Source organism: Lepisosteus platostomus, chromosome 7 (assembly GCF_059453375.1).
Source record: "Lepisosteus platostomus isolate fLepPlt1 chromosome 7, fLepPlt1.hap1, whole genome shotgun sequence".
NCBI classification, from domain to species: Eukaryota; Metazoa; Chordata; class Actinopteri; order Semionotiformes; family Lepisosteidae; genus Lepisosteus; species Lepisosteus platostomus.
Window position 1 is genome coordinate 32,080,430 of NC_142617.1, and position 25,830 is coordinate 32,106,259.

At 38.2% G+C, this 25,830-nt stretch overlaps 1 protein-coding gene across 2 annotated transcripts in view; it reads right to left on the reverse strand.

Moving 5' to 3' along the window:
• The window catches only part of LOC148658537 (metabotropic glutamate receptor 4-like), a 416,277-nt gene that overhangs the window by 44,870 nt on the left and 345,577 nt on the right, over positions 1-25,830 (reverse strand). For both annotated transcript variants that reach the window (XM_088639856.1, XM_088639855.1), the window contains exon 7: positions 16,988-17,188. In XM_088639856.1, coding sequence (XP_088495982.1) covers positions 16,988-17,188 — 201 coding nt within the window. The remainder of the gene's footprint in view (positions 1-16,987; positions 17,189-25,830) is intronic.

Consider the following 25,830-nt stretch of genomic DNA (forward strand, 5'->3'; position numbering starts at 1 on the left):
CTCTTCCCTCATCGCATTCTAGGGGTTACCTCGCAACTGTGAGCTCTTCTTCCACCTGCCACCTGCCACCTGCCAGCGGCTAGCGCGCTCTGTGTATGGAAAAGGGCAATACATTCTTCCACTTGCTGCTGCAACTCGCCTTCTGTCTGCTCATTCTCTCCCCCTGTTCCCTCCGAGCCGACCCATTCACCAAGGTATACTTAAAATTTCAATGCTGATAGAGGGACATATATATTTATTATAACGTTCAGGGGTTCATGTGGGTCTGCGCCCTCGCCTCTGCTGCCTCAGGTCAGCCCCCCACTGTTGGGGACTCGAACCCAGGCCTCCGGCATCACTCAACAGGGACCCAGCTACCCATCAGCCCGGCGGCTGCAGTCCCTGCTATTCACAGGGAAGGGCGGTGACGTCACCGCGCTGGTAAGCCGGCTCTCACAACCAATGGTGGCCGTATCGTCTGCGTTACACTATATACTTCAAGTGGGTAGCTGCATCTGCATGCATAGGCTGCAAAGGAACAAGTAATAGGTTTATTCCATGCTGAAAAGAGAAGAAAGAAAACACAACACTTTGGGCAAAGAAGGCTCCACAACCGAAATATTGTGTTTAAATAAACTGATTACTTGTTCCTAGTTATATACTTACTCTGTCCAAAACAGACATAAACAGTACTTGTAAACTGTCCAATGGTGTTTCATTTTAGACACAATCCCTAACTGAAAAAATTGATTGTGATATCGTAGATACTGTATACATGGGACTGGTGGTATTATTATTTAATCCGGTCCATGGCACTGGAATCTTTGACATTTCTTTCAGTTCCGCAAAATGAAAAAACCTTGTGCTGGTTCCACAGCGGAAATTTAATATAATGAAAGTTTTCACCATTGATGCCCCATCGAGCACAGATTCCACTACAGAGCATTAAGGAGTGAGGTTTCTAAGGGGAAGGCTATAATCTCTGCACATTATAAAACAAATTATACAATGTTGAATAATAGTGAATAGTGAGTTCTTTTCAAACAGTGATATCTGAAAACAGGCTGCTCACTTCCCTCAGCCCAGGACTATTTTTAAATAATTTCTGTGAGAGCCCTTTCCTACTCGCATGTCCTCCACTGTTTTGCTTTCCAAGTCTTGCCTCTCTCAAATTCATCGGATTACTGAGAACTCTGGGGACTTTCTCAGTGCCTTGTCACCCCATATTAAACTGAAGTCTCTTACTGAGGCACAGGCTTTGGCATTTTCACATGTATTAATTTTATTTTGGTTTCTATATATTTTCACTTCAGCACAGTGTATTTTATTTTAGCTGGGATTTATTCATACATTTCTTATATGGGAGAAAAAATGATTTGACGGCTGCCCTGTTCGTTTACAGAAGTAAAAAAAGGAATTAAGAACTTTGCTGTTAGAACTTTGCAGGTGGCATCACACTGTAGTTATTAATTTATAGGGCTAATCTTAAATCAAATTTAATAGAGTATGAAAATTGTCAAATGTTTATTTAGTCTCCATGTTGTAACTGTAAATCTATATAATACCATGATGAGTAGTACCAAGTACTGCATATTCATATTACTCCTCTAGGTTGGATTTGAATGTGGAACAAAATGTACTTAGACTGAGAATCTATTAATGTCCTTTACTTCAATAATCACCAATAACCATTGAGTGGTGTTAACAGCAAACATAATTGAATGCATAATTTCAGTTCAACCAAAAGCTTTTTCTTTCCTTGTGGCCTTGTGTTGCATTGAACCTTAAAGTATGTTCCATTGTGTTCTTCAGTTCTGTTGTCATGGCAAATAATTTTGCAAGTTGTCCTACAGAACAAGGCATTTAGCAATTTCATTAATTTATGTTCATCATTTGGCATGTGCAGCCATTTAAGAGCTTTGCAATTCCACAAAGATTTTATTGTTCATCATTTGTGCAGATACCTGTAGAAATTGCATACAGAATTCTGAGGCCTTGATAATTTTTCAAAGAGATGGGCCTCAAGGACTCTTAAACAAATTCAGACACATTACCTGACTTTTACCGTCAAAATGCCAAACAGACTATAGCTATGTCATTGTTCAACAAGAACTTCAAAGGTCACTGTTCACCATTTATAACTTGTTGGACTTTTAATTGTTTTAAATGGGCTCTGACTACCACTCTCTTTTTCTAATTTGGGTCACATAACACTGAAGCTCCTGTCATCTCAATGTCAACCACAGCACCAAGAAGATCAAGCCTTATTATTCTTAAAACAGAATGAAAGAACACTACATTCTCATCAAGTCTGGCCTCCCATTTTGACCTCTTCAGTCAATTAAAAAATCACTTCAGTTTTAAAGGGGAAAACAAAATCTCTTTCCCAGCTAATGGAGTGCCGGGTATTTCAGTATGTGAAGATTACTGAGTGACACCTTGCTCTCTGTTACACAGAACCTTGAATTAGAAGCAATATTCAACCTCTAGAGTGTTATTAGCATTTCATGTATAATGACAATTATTAAAGTATCATGTTCTTGTCTTAAGAATTACGTTTTTTCAGTTGCTTTTAAATTCATGTTTACTTCAATCTGAAATAAGAGGCAGTAGACCCATACATAATTCTTTTTTATGTGATGAAAATATTGACAGGAGTATACTTTTCCTGTAAACCTGATACATATAACAATTTATTAAGAGCATCAGTGTAATCTAATCCTGGTGAAAATCCATTTGTTTTATGTGAGTTTTGTAAGGTAAGTGTTTGCATTGATATTTGTGGGATGAAATATTAAAAGTAACAAAATGCCACCTCATAATGGGAGTGCAGTCAGGAATATAAATTTCCAAACAGTTTTGGGACTACCACAGATACCCTGTGGAGGGGTGGACAGAAATAATTAACCTTCCGGAGCCCTTAAAGACAGAAGATTTTTGCTGAAGCCATGACACACAGATTCTCAAACTGTCCAGTCTAACTGGGCAAACAATTGGAGAATGTGAAACGAAATCAGCAAACTATCCATATTATTCAAAGAACTCCATGATGGAGGCAAACAAATTTGCTAAAGTGCTAAAGTTGTTTAAAAGTGCTCATAAATCAAATTGTATTATTACTTTTTATAAAGAAAGACACTGAAGTGCTCATAAGTGAACTGTAATTATCTGTGATTGAGAAAGACTCTGAAATGCAGCATAAAGTATTTGACCAATTCTGGCAAAAGTGATTGGTTTTGAAGGCTGTAGAGAGGATACAATAGAAACTAACAGCCACAGAGACAGAGCAGCCCCATCAGTTCATGTAGTGATTTACGTCATGCTTTTTCATATCCTTGTTAGAAGTAGTCCAAGACTAAATTAGATTATATTACAGTATATAATGTAGATTAAAATTAATTAACATAAGATAGTTTAGGCAAGGGGCAATTAGGAACTTTGAAATCTTTGGTTAAAGTTTTCTTGTGATCAGAAACATGATCTCTTTGTACAGTACATACAGTATCTTCAGCGATGTCTTAGCCTACAATATTAAGTAAAGGGAAACCACTTCTTTGATCAGTAACCAAATAAGGAAACTAATTGGGAATAATGAATACTGTGTGAAATTATTCTCTAAGAGTATTCACTATCCATTCAAGGAAGATGTGTATTCATTTTATACTAATATCTACACCTATAGTTACATAGCAGTTTCCAAAACCTCAAAAACTACAGTACATCGACAAAAAAGAAGAAATGGAATTGGGCATTGATGTTATGTGCAGTGTATTGATTAGTTACATTTCTGAGACATCTGTCAGTTGCAGTCTACTCTCTAAGTTTTTCCCTTCACTTTAGGAAAACATTGTTACTCGAGCGACCCGTGGAATATGCAGAATGTTGAATAGTCATGTACTGTAGAATAAAACTAAGAGGCTGCAGTCTCCACCGCCTGGGGAAAACAGGAGAACTGTCAGAATACATTAGAATGATGGAGAGAAAGACACAATGAGTAAGGAAGTGATAGGACAATATAATTAGTATGCAAAATTAATGCACATGTGGATCTGTGTATGGCTGTGTGCATGTGTATTTATAGACGTATTAATATAAGTAAAATAACACGGCCATACAAACGCCCTACTAGGGTTATATGGTTGCACTTTTTAAATTTAAATTTAAATTAATTTCCACAGGGTAAGTTTAGTGGGCTTGCTTGAAGACTTCATACACGACCAACTGCATGTGGGAAAGGTGGGCTGAACGTGGTTAACATTGATGCACTGAATCAATCAGTTAAAGTTTCATTGATTCAGACACGTCATACAAATAATGTTAGGAAGTACCCATGCCTTCATTAAAACATATTTGTTTATTTTAAGTCAATTGAAAATTATACATTTCCTTGGCTTTTAAAGGCATTTTTGAACAACGTTTCATTTTTTGTTAAAGAAATTACAATTGCATGGCTGTATTTTCAGTATTATCCTCCCAGCAAATCTTTAGAGATCCCGAGTCAAATTACAGTATATGTTTCAATTAAAATATTTATTGAAATATTCATTGGAAAAGCTTGATTTGGCCTCATATCATTAGAATGGGAAGATTTTTCATAAATTACTTTATGGATCTAGATATTTTATATTTGAAGTTTTTTGTATTATATTTGGTAGCTGGTTCCTATAACAGACAACTTCATGGGAACATCGCAAAAAATATTACTTTGGAATCTTAGGATTGATTGTAGCATAATGTTTAATGCACTGATACTTGCTAAAGCAAGTCACAAAATGCAAAAATATTCATTTTAAATGGTTTTAAGCATCCTGTTAAAATCATAAATATTATTATAAGTTGGGAAAGATTATTATAGGAGATAATGAGTCAAATGACTTTATCAAAAAATGGAAATGGTTGACTCAGTATGAGGGATGGTTGAGTAGATTAATATTAACACACCAATTTATTTTTTTTACCTCAGCGTTTCCAATTTTTTAAACTTTTTATTATATATTGTTTTTGGTTTATTTTGTAGTTTTTTTTATCTTAGGGTTTATTCATGTGATATCAAGTTCTGTATTTATGTATTATTTGTTTCTTTAAGAGAAAATAATAATGTTTGATCATTCTGCAAATCATCTCAAAGTGAAGGACATCTACTACTCATTAAACTTGTCCATGCTAATAATTTGCTCCTGTAGTTTTGTCGCCAGAAAAGTGCATATGCTGCTCTGGACCAGAGTGTCTTGGGCCATTAGTCAATACAAACAAGCCTAATTTGCAATTCATCTCACATGAGATTGTGTGAATTTGTTTCTGAATGAAGTTTTTTTTTTAAATCTGCAAAAGCAAATGAGGCCTCCATTGAGTTACACTTGTTCTGGTAGTATTTTTATTAAACAACTGTTGTGAAGAAATCCAACTTTCCAGTTAGATTTGGGTTTACAAGAGCTATGATTCTGGTCTCAATTGCAAAGAACTCCAGGTGTCAAAGATTATCATATAGACTCATCTGTATTTATCCCAGCTCCTTACTAGACTTTTGCTGCTTTGTAATGGGAAAGCTGTTTAAATCATCCAAATATAGAGCCAAGCTGTGATTTCTAATTAGAAACCTCAAGCAATCATTTATGAATTAGCATAAGCAATTACAATAGCAGTTTCAAATAGATCTGTGTCGGTTCTCCTTGATGGGGTTTAAATTTTAATAAGTTGGGAATGAATACAAACAGGTAAGCTTTGACCCCAAAATGGGGCTAGTTATTATTTGTTTATTAAACAATGACATTATTAATCTGACCTTCAATCTCATCATGTAGTGAGATCTAAGTAGTGAGGTTGGATTCACCCAACTCTACTCCAGTTTACAAAGTAATAGTACTTTTACTCATTAACCTTTGCAATCATCCATTAGTTGAAACTTATTTTAATTTGGAATTGACAATTACTTCAGTCATTTTAGCTCTCAATGTAAAATTACCACTTGTTAATTATCTCACTAACACTGCTAAACTCCTCATAACAGCAAGGAAGATTGAAAAAAACCTGCTTGTGTCCTATGATTCCTATTCATGTTCCTGAATTCAAGTTCATTATGAGTCTGCAAGTAATGGTGAATTAACACAGCTCTTGGCAATAACACCTATGCTCACTGAAGTCAAATAAGTCACAGGGGTCATTGTTTATATACTGATTCCCTTAAACTCATCCAAGCCTTGGGTAATTATCTAACCATTTGGGGAGCTGAAGTCAGTCTAGATTCAACCATATGACAGAAAGTGCCCTCCAAATGTATTGTAACGTCTCTGGGATCAGGCAGGCACCCCTGACGTTGCCACTTACGGTCGGCCCCGCACTGTCTGGAATGCAAACCCAGGCCTCTGGCGTCACTCAACAGGGACCAAGCCTGGTGAGCTGAAGAAAGACCTCCCCACAGCCCAGGGGCTGTGGTCCTGCTATTACAGGGAAGGGCGGTGACGTCACCGCTCTGGTAAGCCGGCTCTTACACAGTGCCTGTCGGCCGTATGCGTTACAGTATTTATCCCATTGATGAAATTGGAACAATAAACATTGCATAACAAATATTTTAAAACAGGATGATTTTTCTCTCTTACAAAATAAGAATACTATACAGTAATCTTAAACCCATTGCACACAGCAATCTAATTTTTTTATTAATAATTTTAGCCCAGAAAACATGAGGGTCACATTTTACACCTCACATTTGCATTTTGTAAACCCTCCTCTGGCAGGTAATATACTAACTGCTGTAGTGTGCTATGATGTGGGAAATTTCTGAACATGTAGAATTCCTTGAAGTCCTTCAGACCACTAACTTCAGTAAGTGAATTGTTAGTATACAAATGTTCAGTTGTTCTGAGTTCCAGGGACTGATATGGATGGTGAAGAAAATGTATTTTGTGTGCAGATGTGTGCAGTTAATCATTTGTTGATTTGGATGTATGCTTTGGATCATTGTTCTGTGGGAATGTCCATTGAGTTTCTAGGCAGAAACTACTAGGTATCTGGCCAAAATGGCCCAGTACTTGCTGGAGTTCATGATTTTCCCTATGTAGACAAAAATTACTGGATCCAGTAGATGCAAAACAATCCAAAAACAAAATAGACCCCCACAATATTTCACAGTGGTTATGGGTGTTTTCACATCTTTTTTACACCAAAGCTAAAGCTGATATGCACACCCAAAAAGCTAATTTTCCATCTAATCCGACCAAGTGAGATTCTTTCAATTGCCATTCAAATTGTGTCTGGTGGCAGCATAGTAGCACCATGGTAAGCATTGTTGTCTCACAGCATTGGGGACATAGATTCAATTCCTGGGTGCACGGAGTATACAGTACATATATTCTCCCAGTGTTCATGTGGGTGTCCTCTGGGTGCTCTGGTTTCCTCTCACAGTCCAAAGACTGTAGGTACTTTAGGTTAATTTACATTTGGGAAAATTGGCCCTGATCTGAGTGTGTGAATGTGTGTGTCTGTGTGTGCCCTGTGATAGACTGGTATTCGGTCCTGGGTGTATCATACCTGAAGTCTGTTGCTGACTGGGTTAAGCACACCCTGCCCCCTGGAAATCTGTACTGGATAAGCTGATAAGAAAACTGGATGGATGGAAGATGTGTGGCAAGTTTGATTTGACTCTTTTTTGCAATCCAGCTATGAATTCCACATTCCCACAGGTAAAGTTGAATGGTAATTTCGGATACTTCATATCTTGAAGATGCCAGTGTGTATTGGAAATCTCCAGCTGTTACAGGGGCAAGGCACAGAACGCCCAAAATAGGATCCCAGTTCATCACAGGGCATACAAACCCAGACACAGACATACAGACACTCAAACCTAGATACAGTTTTCCCAAAAGCTAATTAACTTACCAGTATGTCTCTGGACTGTGGAAGGATACTGGAATACCTAGAGCAAACCCGTACAGGGAAAACATATAAACCCCACACAGACACCCAGGTCTGGAATTGAACCCAGGGCCCCAGTGCTGCTAATTACTGTGCCACCGAGCAGCCCAAAATTACACCAGTATCCTTATTTTTCTTAAAATGGAAAATACATGTTATTACCATCCTTCAAATTGTGTAAGCTGATGGTCATTTGCCTGCAGATATCTAACCATAACCATTATGATGCATGCTACTATAGAATGTTTTCCTTATATTGCTAACCTTTTTATACACCATAGTAACAGGAAAATGTTAGAGACCTGTATATAATTTGGAGGCTTCCATTTCCAATTTCCAAAGAGCAGAATGTTACTTTAATATAGATTGTTAAACTCAATAATTTTTGACAAATATGACCATTGTGATTACAGTATAACAGTATATGCTTTTTTTAAGTGAGACACAATCTAACTGGATAATTTTACTATCCATTACTGGTTGATCTACTGAGGAGGTTACTAGTGACTTTTTAAAAAATAGTATCTCACTTTGTGGACAAAAACTTTAAAAGATGCAGGGTGTTTCAGCAGTTTGCTTGGAGTTAACACACCCCCCAATAAAATAAACAAAAACCATCTCTTTATTGACCAACCCCCTTTTGTAATGTTATAAAAATCTACTGTATTTCAGCAAGAGCAATTCATTCTTTTGGCGTAAGAACTGCAGACTTTATATTTGGCTAGTGGTTGGAGTCCAAACTTACTCTTACGAAAATGTTATTTAGCAACATTTATCACAGATGTTTCATAATCTTACTATGCTAGTGTATTACTCTAGATTATGGGAATACCATATAAAACCATGGTAAAAGTGAGAAATTCCTATGGTAAATTTACTAAGGTATAATGTCATAAGGGAAAAACCAGCACATCAGTAAAAAAGTAATCACAGAGGAGAGGGAACAACAGAACTCTGTGAATTTAGTACAGAATTATCCTTTTTCTCATGCAGTAGTCCTTTCTAGCACTTTACAAACCTTCTGCTTTTCCAGCTGGCTGGTATTGAAATTTATTGGTATTTCCACAGTAGACCTTTCCCAAATAATATAATCATTATTATATTATGTTAATATATATTTTATAGTTATTATAATATATATAACTGTATATTTTATAGTTAATACATATTAATGTTTAATTATATAAATATAATTAAACATTAATAATATAAATTAATGTTTAACAGTGATATAATCTAGATCTTGCCCCTATTCAAGGGCTCTTTTTTTCCGCCTAGTTCTTATTTACTGTATATATAAAATGTCACTTCAGTGGTTCCTGTTCCAAAAATGTCTACTGCTTCCACTGAGACACTTTCCTTCCTTATAAAAGAAGCAATCAGAGATTTTTTCTATTTTTTTTTTGTTCTTTGCATTTCCTGAGTAGAACAGAATAATCTCACTGACACTTTGTGAATATGCATTGCAGTAGTGTGTCAAATTACCTAAGAGCAGCCATGATTTTTACATACAGAACTGATAAATATCCTCACTGGGGCTGTTCTGAGCTTTACTGATAAAAGCTAGTAATTTTCTTGATGTTTGGATGGGGACAGTAAAAACAATGAGAAAGACAGCCTTCTGAATGTGCAAATTGAAAAAAAAAACATTTATTTTCTCTGAAGGCTAAACATTATCTATAATTTATACATGGCATTACAGAGGCAGGCCACTCTCAAGCATCTGTGGTATATGAACTTGGTTATTGGACCAGGATTGATCCAGAGACTCTGTGAGGATTTCCAAGGGAGCAGGTGATGTTCATTCATAGATCTGCAGCAGCTGCTTCTTCAAATTTTGTATAATTGTCAATACCACTATCTGAGCCAAGGCAGTCAATTAGAGGTGGCTGAATCAATAGAGTGGAGTGACCTACGATGTCTTGTGATTTCAATCCCTTGGGACAAGGACAAGATATTCTTGGCACATGGTCATCAAGACACCTGGTCATTATAGAGAGAAGACACAGGAGGAAACCCTTACAAAAATGTACCAGCTCCTTTATCAGATGCCTGCTGTGCTGGACTCAAGCTGCAGTTTAGCTCCAAATAATTACCTTATTGGGGAATTAAGCATGCTGTCAAGGAACAGTTCTTTCCGGGCCCTATGCGGACGACACGATCCGAAAAGTGAAGAAACAATAGGGAAAAATATCATGCAGGAGTCGGCCAGGAGACAGGGGGGCGTGTCCGAGGTGAGCAGGTGTCCAGGGGAAGAGAGTCCGGGGCAAACAATCCAAGCATAAATCCAAAAGGGAAATCCAAAACGGGAGGCAAAGTCCAAGACGAGGGTATCCATCCAAAGTAATTAAAAACCAGAACAGGGTTGGGACCGGCGGAACAAGGAATCAGGAACAGGAAACTAAAACCATAACGGAGCCAGACGCAGCAGGACCCCAGGCTCTCACGAAACGGGATTCAGTGAGAAGCCCCGGCGTCTGGCTTTAAAGGTGGAACTAAAGAGGGTCTGGAATAAGGAACAGGTGTGGGGAATGGAACAGAACGAGGAAGGGCTGGAGCGCCCTTAAGAGGAGGAGTAACGATCGTGACATATGCTTTCAGCAGATCAAAAACATATTCTGTCTACATTGTTCTATAGTTTGGCATAGTTTTAAAATATAGATTGCCTTGACAAAGTATTTAAACCTTTCCTATCATGCCCTATGTTGTGAATTAAAATTATGCATTCACATTTTTAAACAATATTTTATTCACAACCCGAAAGTTCAAATTGAAGATTTCTAAAGGTTAAGATAAATTATAGTACAAGTTAAGAATAAAAGGAAAAAAAAAATTTTCAGGTGTATTCTGTGCTGTGCCATACTCAATATCAGGTGGAAGCACTTTTGCAGCAATTACTGCTGCGAGTCTTTTTATACACCTATGTTATCTGACAATTCTGCAAATTGGTGCAACTTTGTTTGGTGTAATTTTTTCCCATTACTAATCTTTGCCCAATCCTCATCCAGTTATTTGGGCATAACATTTGGACAGCAGTTTTCAAGTCTTTCCACCGATACCACTCAATAGGATTCAAGAAAGATCTTTAACTACGACACTCAAGGACACTCCCTTTCTTACTCATAAACCACCTCAATGTTGGATCATTGCCCTGATAAAGGGCACCTTTTTGTCCTATTTTTGGTCTGAAGCAGGTTTAAGATGTGCTAGTACTTTGCTCCATTCATGTTCCCCAATAGTCTTGACTAGCTTCCCAGTCTCTGCTGATTAGCAGCGGAGCCATAACATAACGCTACCTTGGCCAATCTACCGCTGGATGAAGGCCTCCACAAAAGCAGATACTGTACTAATGTCCACACATCTCTCTTTGGCTATTCACCTCCAGCTTGGTCCTGCAAAGTCACTGATTGCGTTCTACTTTTTTCTTAATACTCGTCAACATGCATCACTTCCTATTTGGAAACTGTTACAAAATGGCATCCCGGTTTTCTTAAACTCAGGTCCTCCTTTTCTTTTTTCCAAAGAGTTCCTGTTGAAATGCTCTTCACTGTTTGTGATAGGATAAAGTGTTGCATGCTGTGTGTCTCCAGCAGGTTAATAAGAGTCCTGTCATTAGGAAGCACAACAACCACAAGATGAGACTCTCCAGTTCCACCTCACTGGACAGGGCTTCCCATGTGAATGCCAGTGAAGATTACCGCCCACAGTCTTTGGTCATTACCACTTAATTAACAGCCTGGGAGAGGGCAGATCACAGGATAAGAGACAATATGGAAGAGCCGTGCATTCTCTCTCTGCCTAATTACACTGATTCATATACACAAACCCTTTGCGCCTTTCTGAATCTTTTCAAAGCAAGGTATGATTACTGTGTATTTTTTAAAGAGAACACGAAGTCTTACAAAACCGCCCAAAGATGTCATAATGTGAAGAAAGAAAAACAAAACAGCAATAAGAAGTTACTGTGAAACAAATGTTTACCACGTGCTTTTTAAGATTTATTTATTCTACACACCTGAGAACATCTGTTCCAGGAAATGCTTTGTTACAACTCCGTAAAGTTGAAGCAGCATATTGAGTAGAAGAGAAGTAGTGTGCCAATGGAGAATACCCTATTAATATCAACATATCAGAAGGGAATATTTAAATATCTCTGTATGATACTAAAAAATGCTTATATCATTAAAGAAGCACTTCATATACTGTTTTTAAAGTAATTTATTAACTGTCCAATTTCTTCCTCATTACCCGTTACTCTCATTGTGTAATATAAAGTATTCAAATGTATGATACTTACATTATCACGGCACGATACTGTACAGTACATCCTGGATAAGATGCCAGTCCATCACAGGGCACACAAAGACACAAACACACACTCAGACCAGAAGCCAGTTAACCTACAGTACCAGCATGTCTTTGAACTGAGGGAGGAAGCCAGAGTACCTGGAGGAAACCCATGTGAACACAGGGAGAATATACAAACTCACACAGATAGTATCACATGAATGGAATATAGGGCCCTATTACTGCAAGGCAGCAATGCTTACCATTGCATCACCTTTTAACAAATATATCATCATTATTGTAATCTTTTCATCCATTTGTTGTCCACATTACACCACGCCATTTTTAAGTAATACACAAATGTGATACTATTCATACAAGAGCGAATTACTATTCATACTCAGAATTTATTCTGACTGCATACGCCAACCCTAATGTTCCTTATAATGTAAGTATATTGCAAAGTTCCTTCTTGTTTCCTGGAATTTGCTGTCATCAGATCTGACGAGACCAGAATTTGAACAGATTACTGAGAAGAGTTGATATTTATCACTGAAAATTTTCACGAATTTTCTGGAATTGCATGGGTAAATTTAGTTTCCTCCAATACTCTAAAATCAATGCTGGGTGAGCTATGTTTACTATGCCTATCATTAGGTTTCGCATTTCTGCTCCCAGGGCTGCTAAGCATCCTACAGGCTTTCAAGTGTGTGCCAGGGTACCTGCAGACTGAAGCAGCAGTAAGAAAAGGGCAGGAAATTGGGTCTGATTTTAATAGTCAGTAAACCTGCTCTTTTTATTAGCAATCTCATTCTCTAAAAGTTTAGTAAAAAAAAGTGCAGGTGAAATTGCTAATCACACAAGAGAGAAAGACAGAAAAAAAAGGAGTATAAATAAATACAAATTGGTATTAGCATTGCAGTATATTTTTGTTGTCAAATAAACAAAGATTTGAAAACACACAGCATCTTTAAAATAATCTTTAAACAGTGCTGTGGCTTACTGCATTTTACATTTATTATGGACTTTATCCCTCTTAAAAAGTGGCAGGGGCAGTGCAGTGCTTCAAACATTGAATGGTTATGACAGATGACCACACTGGCTCAATGCATGCACAGATCTTCACTTTCTGTAAATAATACAAGGGCTGAGGCACTAACCCAAGCTGATAACCAGCTGGACATTCCAAAGTGGGTGGGATTTAAATAGAAAATGACTGAATATTTTAGGAAACAGACATTTGTTAACCAGCTGGTGAATGTGACAGAAATTTTGTGAGTTGTCTGAATGTTACTACCCAACAATGAATACCTAAATGTTGTCATGCAGCTTGGAGTAAAAGACAAGGAACAGCATATGTTTCTTTTCTGTGTTTCCTAAAGTGAAAAAGAGCACATGGGAATACTGAAATTTTAAAACCCGCTGTTTTCTCAGAAATTTAGGCAAACCGCATTGGAAACAATGGTGGAAAACCAATGATGCACTACATTCTATTTCAGCCCATTTAGGTTTCACACAATCCACGCTGGTAGAAAGATCAAAGAGAAAGATGTGCACAAAAGCAACAGTCACCCTGGGTGCAAATGAACAGACACAGAATTGCCCCCAAACTGTTCAACTCATTGAGAAACATGCTGTGAGATGCAGCAAAGAAGTAGCAAAAAAAGGAGAAAAGAGCTTGCAATTCGTTGAGAAGGCGACATCAAACAGATTCCTCTTTCGGCAGACTTTTATCTCCTTCACTTCTTCAACTACTAGTACCGTGGCATCAAAGTTTAAGTTTCTCATCAGGAACAAAGAGAGAAGTCAGATCAGCGCTAACCTTCCACCCGAGGAATATGTGAAAAGGGAGCAAGAGGACTATTTGAAATGTTTGGTGTTGTAAATTCGCTGCACGATTTCTCAACCTCATACAATGTGCTTTCTCAGTTTTGTATGTTCAGTTTGTAACAGATCTCTGTCTGAGGTTGTGTGTAACTTAAGAATCTGCTCATGACAGCCTGGACTGCCAGGGCCTCTTCCTGCTTCTTCCCTTCCCTTTGTCTTGCTCTTCTTGCTTCACCCACTAGTGATCTTCAGTACGTCTTGAACCACTGCACGTATTTGGTTTTGGTGTGGGTTTACTTCAGCTGGATACCATTTGGTACCAACTAAGAGCTGAGTCTGAGTTTCTCCAACAATCGGACATAATAACTGTCGGCTCTATCTTTCCCTGCTCCTGTAACTTTCTACAACCTGCAGTTACTGGTCTTTAAAACCTAATGTCAATGAGTGTTGTCTGGCTTTACTAGGTTTGTATACTGTACTGGGAGATCCACTTTTCCACAGTGTTAGCAATCTCCCAAATTACTCTTTGGAATGCAGATAAAGCCTTTTCATTTTCATTTGCTTTCACTCCTGCAGTGTGTTTTGCATCATAATGAGTTGATACCTGTTTTTCTTTTTGCTGTACCGTGATTTCACTGTACTTTGCTGTTGTTTTTCCACAATATCCACCAATAAGTAAATGGAATGGGTTGAAAGGGAATGTATCTCTTGGGTAGGGGATGCTGAAATGTTTGGAGTTGATTATTAGACCAAAAAAAGTCTTATGTTACATTAAAAAGTGAAACACAGTGCTTATGGACTTGCACTAAAAATAAAAACAGCTCTGAACAATATATACTGTATCAATATCGGGGGGATTGCTTTTAAAGAACAAAAGAGAACGGGCTTAATGTACTTTTTAGGTAACCAGTTCAGTCTGAGTGATCTGAGGTGATCAGAGGTGCAAATGTGGTGTTCGGCACTGTATGATTTCCTGCCAATAGAACGAACGGTACTGAAGAAGGCAGGAAATCCAGAAGATTTAACAGGAATTTCAGATGTTTTCTCTTGCAGGCTAGACTTTCTCTGACTCATATACTGTATAAATATTCTGACTCCTCACATACAAGCAGTAATCAAAGTTAAATTTGGTAAAGCCTTGCTTCCCAAGTACGTTAAAAGGACCAAGTCCTGAAGATCTGGCAAAGGTTTGATTGGGTGATTATAGAGAAAATAATATTCATAATTGGAAAATTAGAAATACAGACTGCACTACACCTGCCCTCTTCTGTACAGAAAGAGAACTGCATCTTGTCACCATAGAGATTACTGTAAGTACAGTATGCTTTTTCATTCAATTGTCATATCAAACCTGCAGGTCTGTATAAAGCCTCAGGCAGTCCAAGAAAAATCTCTCCATTATATGAATGAGATCTCAGCTCAGAACAGGGCTCTGGATGATCTGTGTCCAACAGAAACAGCCTGTTGGGGCTGTGCTCTGACTAACCTAAGCAAAGTACAGGGTTGATATTACTCAGCAGTGCTTTGTGGAGATGACGAAGCAGTGTGTTCATTGTTTATCTCCTTTTGACTGTGTTGCACACCTCAGCAGGGCAAACTATAGGCACAAATGCTCAGAAACTTCAGGCTGGCCTTCACTGTGTCCATAAGCAACAAATCCCTTTAGGTAAAAAACAACATTTCTACGACTCTTGAAGTGTGGTCGTTTGATTTTATTGTGATTTTTGTTCACTTCCTGGAAAGCCCAATCAGCAAGGAATCTGAAAGGAGTTCAGCAGTCATCTTAACCCTGACCTGAATATTTGGTTTTCTCAAACAGCTGGTTGGGATACCATTCAATATTAAAGTAATTTTCTTCCAAATTAATCAGGGACTCAATGTGGAGGACTCAATCCTAACCCAAATGATACCACCTCTACTTCAATAAAGGCAAAATCAAGAAATAGCATGCTACTATAAATCTCAGATGTACTGTCATGCATACTAAAAATAATAACTTTGAAGAACAGCTACATCTATGAAGACACAATGCTAAGCTAAGATATTTTTGCTGTATAATGCAAGTCAAAGCCTTGTATTTTGTTAAAATAATTCGTTCAAGTAGTGATGATTTTATTGTGTTTTATAAACTTGACTGGACCATGACTTCCAAAATACAACAGCTATTCCTATTCAAATGCAAATAGCCAATTTCTGGTCTAAATAAAAATAGGCTGGTAGTCTAATATTTGTCTGCAAGTGGAAACATGTCACGGCTATAGTTTGTAAAAATATTTTCATACAATTTTATATTCACCCGGCAAAGAGGCAGAAGAAGGCGTAGTCTTACTTCATTAGTCTACCTTTCAGTTTACATATTCACCACCATACCCCCGTCTCATCTTGTACTTAAACACCAGTCTTTTCATACCTCCTCGCTCAGTATTGGTTTTCTAGTTCCGCTAGCCTTCTTTCTCTTTGTGTCTTTCTTGGTTTTCGGACTACGGTTTTTCCTATTTGACTACGGTTTTTTGGATCACGGCTTGGCTTCGGTACTCACTCCCTGTTTGGATCCCTGGCTTCCCCAGGACTCTCGGATTGCTCTATAGTCTACGGTTTTCTTTGGATCACGGCTAGGCTTTATCAGCTCCTGCAAGTGGGTTCATTAATTGGTTTCGGTTTCTCTTACTGAATCCCTAACAGTATATACTGCATCACCATTATGTATGCTTGTTTTTGTACAGTTTTTCAATGTAATATTTTGTAGAAGCAGGATACTTCATGCTTTGCCTGTTATGATTGATTTATACAATGCACAATATTTCCCAAGACTGCAGTATTTCCAATATTTAATAAAATACAAGCAGGGATTTCAGCTATATTTTCAACAAGCAAAACCAGAGAAGAAATGTGTAGATGAGAAAAGGGATCAAGTAAAACGTGAAATCCTCTGAAATTATCAAAGTATTCCAGGGAGATTCCAGAAACCTGTTTCAAGCCTGACCTGTGAAGTTGACATTGCGGATGAACTTCAGTAGCATGGTGCCGTTAATGGGATCCATCCTGGAGCAGAGGCCGACCTTGCCTGGGCACAGCTCCTTATGCATGTTGTGGAGGGCATGTGCCATGGCATAGACGGCATCAATCACAAACTGCACCTTGCCCTCCTGCTCGTAAGATGAGTCTTTTCCAATCCGCTCATGATCTGCAGGGAAGGAGAGGGGATATTGCGTTGTTAAAGCAGGCTCTGATCATTACTTACAAGAAAAAATGAAAGTGTCACCGAACACAGAATCACTGGTGCGACGACACCTACAATATGCTCTGCGAAACCTAGAATGTGCCTACCACACAGGTGTGTGATCAGATGTTTTGGCCTTTGAGTTCAGCAAATTCCACTAAACCTTTTCAGTTAAATTAAAAATACTGTAAAGGTGGCTCAAAAAGAGAATGCAAACAGACAAATATTGGAAAACACATTTATACATCCATTTTACTGGTAAAGGTTCATCATGTCATGCTAATGACAAGGGATTGGAAGAATCAGAAGTCTGTTCTGTGCCTCTCAGCATTCTGAAACCTCTGTACTTAATTTCCATACTGTAAAGTGAAAGGCTGTTCTTAGATAGACACCATAACCCTGAAAGGTGCTAATTGTTGGGTGTTTATGCAATGCACCAATAAAAAAGACAAAAAAATATGTCATGGGGCAGTGTGTATAAAAAACATCCCATTGAAAATGTAGAAAGAAAAATATATGTAACATTAGACAGTTTTGATTTTTTTTCTTTCATTTTTATACATTGCACTGTAGTTCTACCTCCTGTGAAATCTACTAGATATAAGAAAGGATACAAACTAGAAAAGGGCATTCGGCCCATGTGATTCATCTGAATTTAAGTAACTGATTTGTAGAATGAAGCCAGGGTATTGGCTTCAACAACATGGTGAGGCAACTTGTTTTGGAGTCCTACCACACTTTCTGCCAAAAAGTGCCCTACATCACTTTTCCAGGAAATGCACCTCCTCATAGTTTCCACATCCTCTAGTTTGTGTTTTCAGTATTGACTGTGAAGAAACCCATTGAGTTGACATTATCAGTGCCCTTGAGGATTTTGACAACTTTGATTACAAGGTCCCCCTGTAGTCTTCTCTATTCAGTACTTAAGATTCAGTTATTTTAGCCTATTGGTGTAAGACATTCCCCTTAATTCAAGAAAAGTACTGGTCACATTTTTCTGAAATGATATCGAAGCCAAGAGGCTCAAGAGGTCTTACTTGGACCATGTAGAACTTCAACTAAATATCCCCTGACTAACGTCTCTTTCTTTAACTATAAATGTTTGCCTTTTAATTGCTTCTCCACATTGCATCACCATAAAATACATTTTTTCATAAGGATTCTTATTTATGTGTTAGATTTATACTTATTCGCATTAAATGTCATATGTCAGGTGATTGTCCAGTTTTTTTATGGCTAAATTCTCTTTAATTTCCTTTATACATTTTGTTTGCATAAACATCGCTAGTCTACTAAAATAATCTAGATCATTAACATGAATTAGGAAGGGCAGTGGACCTACTACTATAGTGGTAAACAAGAATGGGGTTGTGTACATTCATATCATATTTAAATACAGTAGACAACAATACACACCCAAACCTCAGGAATAAAATCCGACTACAATACCATGTGTTTTTTCTTTGTTTTCCTGAGATGGCTGTGCAATGAGAAAACACCAATATAGAAGACTAAAAAATAATTACAGCATTTAATTGCAAACCAGCTGGAAAACTGTTATCTGACAGTTATTTATAAAGCCTGTAAGTGTCTGAGCCCAGGCATACCTTCACTCATTCCCTCAGGTATGGACAAACCTAGCATCTTAAAGAGGTAATCCTGGCTTCTACATTTTGCAGAATAATTTCTATAAACCAAATACTCCACTTCAGAAACACAAACTCTGCTTGGCATGTATAATATTAAAAGGGAATACATTTTGTTCCTAAATTCATTACTAGTTTCTTCAGGGTTCAAAATACCTGTTATGATTTTAATTATATTTTGGGCTTTTGAAAAACAGTGCTGAAGAAACTTCAGGTGAGAAAGTCATACTGGACCAGCCTCTCGCCTCGTTACTACCTCGTTTGCTACCTCGTTACCTTTTATGGGTGTCTTTCACACAGTTCTCAGCTAATAACCTAACCAAGGAAAGGTCAGTTAGTTATATATCCAGAGACCAACAGTACCTACTGCACTATGATACCCTTAGGTTGTTGTATATACTGTAAATAAAGTATATAGAAATATAAAAAACCTCCCAGTTTGACCTGGGGTTCTCCAGAGCACTCTAGACATAATGCATACACTCTTCACCTGGCCTGTACAGCCCACCGGTGTTTAACACTGGTCACTGGCCTGTATTCATCAAACGGTACTAAAAGTTAAGGGGCTACAGCATATTATAATCCACATGGTTTAACAAGTATGCCACCCAACATGATGATCTACAAAAAGACATATTCTTAGGTGAATTCCAGTTAATGCTGACAAAGTCTCTATTTCAGAGTGCTTACATTAAAAAGCCTTGTTAACTGAAGTTGGCAGTAAAGGTGTTCTGTGTGCATTCTAGTCTAGGCCCCAAGGATGTTTAATGCATTTCAGTTGCATCTAGCCAGTTAGTGGTTATGTCTGTAGCATCCTACAGGCATTTAATGTACCTTCTATCACTGCAATCCTTCCTGGTACAACAATAATGGATTCTGTGAAATGTGTTAGGTTTGATTTAAATTAATATACTGTATACAGTATATTCCACATACAGTAGGTCTCTGTATATGTATGTTAATGCATACATATAATTTTGTAGCAACAGTTATTGAACAAATTAAAAAACATCATACTGTAGGAAAGTACTTCTCCAAAGGTTTTGGTTCTAGTTATTGCAGCACCTTATTGAACATATGGATTTAATGTGGTTGAGAAAACGCACTCATCAACTTTTTGTAAAGAGTTAGTTTTCTCCCTCTTCTGAAGAAAGTAACCAATTTTACAGATGGACCAAATGAAAGGTACTGTGTGAATTTGCTCAGTTTGTCGTTTGTAACTACGGAGAGTATTTATTCTGTTTTGCAGGTTACAAGACAAAAGGTGATGACAGGCTTTAGGTGTTTCACAATTTGAAGGACCAGATGCAGCAGAGTGATTGCTGGAAACATGAAAAATCAAGCAAATGACAACTGTTGCAGAATCTAAATTGCTCTATTGTCTTCTACGTTTATAAATTACTTGAGGTTTTGAAAGAAAAAAGGGAAAGTCAATTAAGGGACATTTATTTTGACACAATTCAGAGAGCTCGTCTTTCAAAGCAGCAAAAATGAAAACAAAAAAACCTAATTTAAATGTTCGAAAATGTTCTGAATAGAACCCTGATTGGTTAAGTGGGTCTTCATTAGTTCACACTTTGGTCTAATCACTACCTGGCACCATTTTGTCAAGGAAAAGCAATGTGTGCAGATGTAACCTCAACCCAATTTACTATGTCAAATAGAGTCTTTAAGCTTAATTATGTAATTATCTTCATATATTTGTCATATTTAATTGACTTTTTACATATATATGAAACAAATTTTATATGCTGACAATTTTACTTTATTTAATGTGTCCATGAGCACACTGACTTATTCATTGACTTATTCTTTGGTGGTTGTCTTGTGTTAGGACAAAGGAATGGAGGAGAATCCAGAAGATAAACAGTCTTTGAACTCTATTTCCTCTAGATATTTCTCCCTCTGTTTTTAGAGACCTGAAATGGTTTTCCTTGTCAGCAGTTACTGTACATTTAGAAACTTAAATTCAATTTACCCCTTAAAATTCTTTGAGTCTTTGTGTTGTTGCATAAAGCAGCTAAACACTGCAGTAAAACACTGAGTGATACTGATACTTAAAATGATACAATTCTTTAATGTTTTCTCAGTTTTTCATTTCATATTTAATTCATTGCCGAAGTCATTGTTATAGTTGGTGACCTTGCTATTAGAAAAATGTTGTTCCAGGGGAGGCAATAAATCAGACTAATTCCTGGTTTGATCAGTCAAAGCAATAATTTTTTTTTGTACCTGGAATCGAGGAAGATTATGTGGGGATGTGGTTCAGATGTCTGACAAATGCTGAAAGAGATTTATTAAATCAGTACAAGAACACGTAAGGACCCAGGTACACAAGTGTATGTACAAGTGGACGTTAAGCATAGGAGTAACATGAAGAAAAAATAGATAACGTCTTTATATGGCGGGCTGAGGTAGAATAAACGTCAGTGCCATATTATGGTTGACTCTGCGGGAACCTTTAAGAAACTATTTAATGGATCATTAAGCTACTAGCAACTTACTGAGCAGAGCAGATCAATTGGCCTCCTATCATTTCTGACCTTTCTTATGTTCTAATACTTACTGGTGTTTTACATAGCCAAAGCCTACTCCCAGATAAATTATTAAGCATGTTCTTCTGCTGGTGGATAGGCTGTTTGACAAACAAACAAGAAGGATCCTCTTTGGCATTCTTGGTTTACATTTAATGATCTGCACTGCTTGGCTGTCTGGCTGCATTTAGTACAAGGAGTTTTTTACAGCCAAGCATTTGTTGTAAAAAATAATTCTATGAAGGAACTTTGAATATGACACTGTGTACAATTTTGGCTGCCACATTACAAAAGGGCATTGCTGCTTTTGGCAGAGCTCAAAGAAGAACAGTAAAGTTAATGGTTTTAAACTAATGTCTGACAGGGTCAGGTTAAAAAATAAAGGAGACTACAAGGAGAATTCCTAGTATTTGACAATCTTGAAAGGTATTGACAAAGTCAGCCCACAGGACTACTCCACGCCATGACCAATAAGGAAACAATCTCCATGCACACAAGTAGAAGCTGAGGAAGGGAGTGTGTATAGAACTGAAAACAAGCAGCATTTTTTTAATGGGTTGCAAGGACCTGGATCAAGCTGACAAACAGTACTAAAGTGAATTCCCTATGATCCTTCAGGAATTAGCTAGATCAACAGGCTGCTAACAACCAAATAAGAACAGAAGAATAATTACGATGGAAAGGAAACCATTTGGCCAATCTAGCTGTTTGGTAGCTCGTAGTTACTAGTTACAACAAGTGATCCAAGGATCCAAACAGTTGTTTCCTGAAAGAAGCCAGGGTATTAACTTTAAACACATGACTGGGTAGCCATGATCCTTTCTACCACAACCCTTTGAGTAAAAAAAGTGTCTACTGTCCTTTAATGCACTTCCAGTTAAGTTTGTGTCCTCTGATTCATGTTTCACTGTTCATGCTGAAGAGGCCTGTTGGGCCCACCCAAAACATTCCTTTAAGTCCCATAATATATCTGGTTACTCTTCTCTGGACTGATTCCAGAACGGAGATTCTAGCAAGATATACTGAATGACCTCATTTATCTATAACCTTCCTTATGTTTTTATAAAGAACATTGTAGAAAATCAAGAAAGTCATTGAACACAAAGAACATAAAGAAATATGGTATAGTTAACTATGTAGAATTCCCTGCTTAAAACTGCATTTTCTTCGTGGTCCATACTGTATATGTCCCCCTTTCATGTTTATATTTTTTGAAAATGATAGGGGGTATCAGTCATGTACATAAAATACACGGTGGCTCTCTCTTAAACCATTTCTGGAACCAAGCAACAAGAAAGTTGTTAGACATGATTTATAGTCCTCAAACGTTCATTCTCAGGTTCTGTACTCGTATAATATTATTTATTTGTATTCATTTGTGGCATATGTGTGCCACAGAGGGAAGGTTATGTATCAAGGAATGTGCGGGTGATGGAGAGGTAGGAGGAGGAAGGGAGACAGGAGAAGACAGGAATAATAATTTTTCAGCATTAATGTAATTAGTTATGACAGGTGTGTATTAATCATGGCGGCTGCTTGTTCGAGTGGTTTTAAAACATGTTAATTACAAAGCAAGGTTTCAATTAAACACCATGCTCCAGCAATTGCGAGTCTCCCATCAGCTGTCCAGGCTCTCTGCGAGACAGCTTGTGATTTCAGGGCCCATTTTCACACGGCTTGCAGGGGTTGAGTTGCTGACAGGGCACAGAGTGCCACACTGGCACAGAGAAAATGGCAACATAAGGCTTGCGTCCATTATAGCCTACAGTATGAGCAGATGACAACACTTAAAATTCTGCTCAGACTGTGGTGCCACAAACTGAATGCTAGCTCAAACCCTGAGCATGTAGCCTCTAGGCAGGGCTGATAAAAAAGGTTACAGAGGTTAAACTACCTACCAGTTGAATTATATATATATATACTGTATATCTGAAAGGTTTGTTTGTTGAAATTGTGTACTTTAATATAATCCCACACCAGCTGCATCACACAAAGCAAATACTGTATGTGAGCTGAACAATGCAAACTCATATTGTTAATTTATATAAGATAATATAGACCCAGATACTGCTGTTCTTGCATTCTGATTACTTACTCATTCCAGTGCTGTACTCATCTGGCGATGGGGTCTTCAACTTAATGTATTGTCAAGACACCAAACAAACCTGGAGGCCATAATTTAATAAACATATTTCTTGCATTGCAAAGGTGATTTCAAGTTTATTTTAAGCCCTTCTTCTGCAGATTAAAAGCTCAATAAAACTTCAGGAAAGGGCATTGCTGGCGGTTACTGATGCTGAAAGACTGAATAACTCAGTCAACATTTGATTTAAGTCACAGCACTGACATCCCTAATTCAGGCTCACTGAGCATAATGCAGTTGACAGAAAATATCAGGCTTCAGGAAAACATTTCTTTCCTTCTTTCATCCATCCATTTTCTGTTCACTTTATCCAGCACAAGGTCACAGGGGAGCCAGAGCTTGTCCCAGCAAGCTACAGGTACAAGAATGAATACACCCTGGATGGGGCATCAGTTTACAGCAGGCCAGACTGACACAAATGCACACCAGAGCCAATTTTACCAAAAGCCAATTAACCTACCAGTATGTTTTTAAATTGTGGGAGAAAAACAGAGCACCAAGAGGAAACCCATAGGAAAAATATACAAACTCCACACAGATAGCACCCCAGGGAGTGAACCCAGGGTACCAGCACTGAAAGACAGCTATGTTATTCACTACACCACCATGAAGCCCTTTTTAATGCAATCTACAAGTATGTATTTAATTAATCAATGTATTAATAAACTCCTCCATTAACTACCCCCGACTCTCTACTTCGGTCTATTACAAACCCACTGATTCACACAACTATCTCCTGTATAGCTCATTTCACTCCTAACACACTACAAACTCTGTCCCTTTTTCACAGTTCCTCTGGCTATGACGACTCTGCAGCAAAGATTTCGATTTCCAGAACCAAGCCCTCAAAATGTACTCTTTTTCATCAACAGAGCATACCCTAACAGTTAATAGGTTTATTCCATGCTGAAAAAAAGAAGAAAGAGAACACAACGTTTCGGCCGTGGAGCCTTCTTCAGGTGTGAGAGAGACAGGGCAGTAGGCAAAGGTAAAGTAGCGGGAGAACAAAGGTTGAGAGGGAGGAGGAGTGAGAGGCGGGAGCAGGGGACAGAAAGAGAGGCCAATCAAGAGGTGTGAAGTCAGAATGGGTGCAGAGAGACATCAGAAAGACCACCGAAACTAAAATTATTCTGCAGCTAGGATCACACATTCTCCCTTCCCTTAACGACAGATTACTGTTCTTTTAAATTTTCTCCATTCATTGGAAGTTTCATTTCACACCTCTCTGCACCCATTCTGACTTCACACCTCTTGATTGGCCTCTCTTTCTGTCCCCTGCTCCCGCCTCTCACTCCTCCTCCCTCTCAACCTTTGTTCTCCCGCTACTTTACCTTTGCCTACTGCCCTGTCTCTCTCACACCTGAAGAAGGCTCCACGGCCGAAACGTTGTGTTCTCTTTCTTCTTTTTTTCAGCATGGAATAAACCTATTACTTGTTCCTTTGCAGCCTACGCATGCTGACGCAGCTACCCACCTGAACTACTATACCCTAACAGTGTTATTGATAGGGCTCTTGCCCGAGCCAAAAATCCCCCTCGGGCCATCAACTTGAGCAAGAACTTTCTATCCCAAGGACTATTAACGACAACTTTTCCGTCCTACAGGATGATCCCTCCATTGGGGCCCTCTTTTCTGACCATCCCATCATCTCATATCACAGACCACCTAATCTGTATAACCTTCTTGTTCACAGCTCCCTTGACCGCCCTCAGCAACCACCCACACCAGGCACTTTCCCTTGCAAAAGAGCTTGCAGTATCACCTGCAAGTACACATCTAACACCACACTCATTCAAGGCCCCTCAGGACAATTCCAGATCACTCATGACATCTTGTAGCTCCAGCAACCTTATTTACTGTATCTCTTGCAGCAAATGCCCAGCCATCTACAGTGGGGAAACAGGAAGGAGACTCGGAGACCACTTCAGAGAACATGTTAGGGCTGTGAAGATTAAAGATTTCTCCAAGTCTATTGTTTCTCATTTCACCTCTGACGGCCATGATCACACTAATCTCTCCGTCTGTGTTCTCAAAGATGGTTTTCCTTACTCCAACATCAGAAAGACTAAAACTAAAGAAACTAAAATTATCCTGCAGCTAGGATCACACCTTTCCCCTTCTCTCAATGACAGACTAATTTTCTTCTAAATTCTCTCTATTCATTGTAGGTTTAATTTCACACCTCTCTTCACCTATACTGACTTCACACTAACTGATTGGCCACTCTGTCTGATCAGCCACTCTGTCTGTCTCCTGCTCCCGCCTCCTGCTCCTCCTCTCTGCC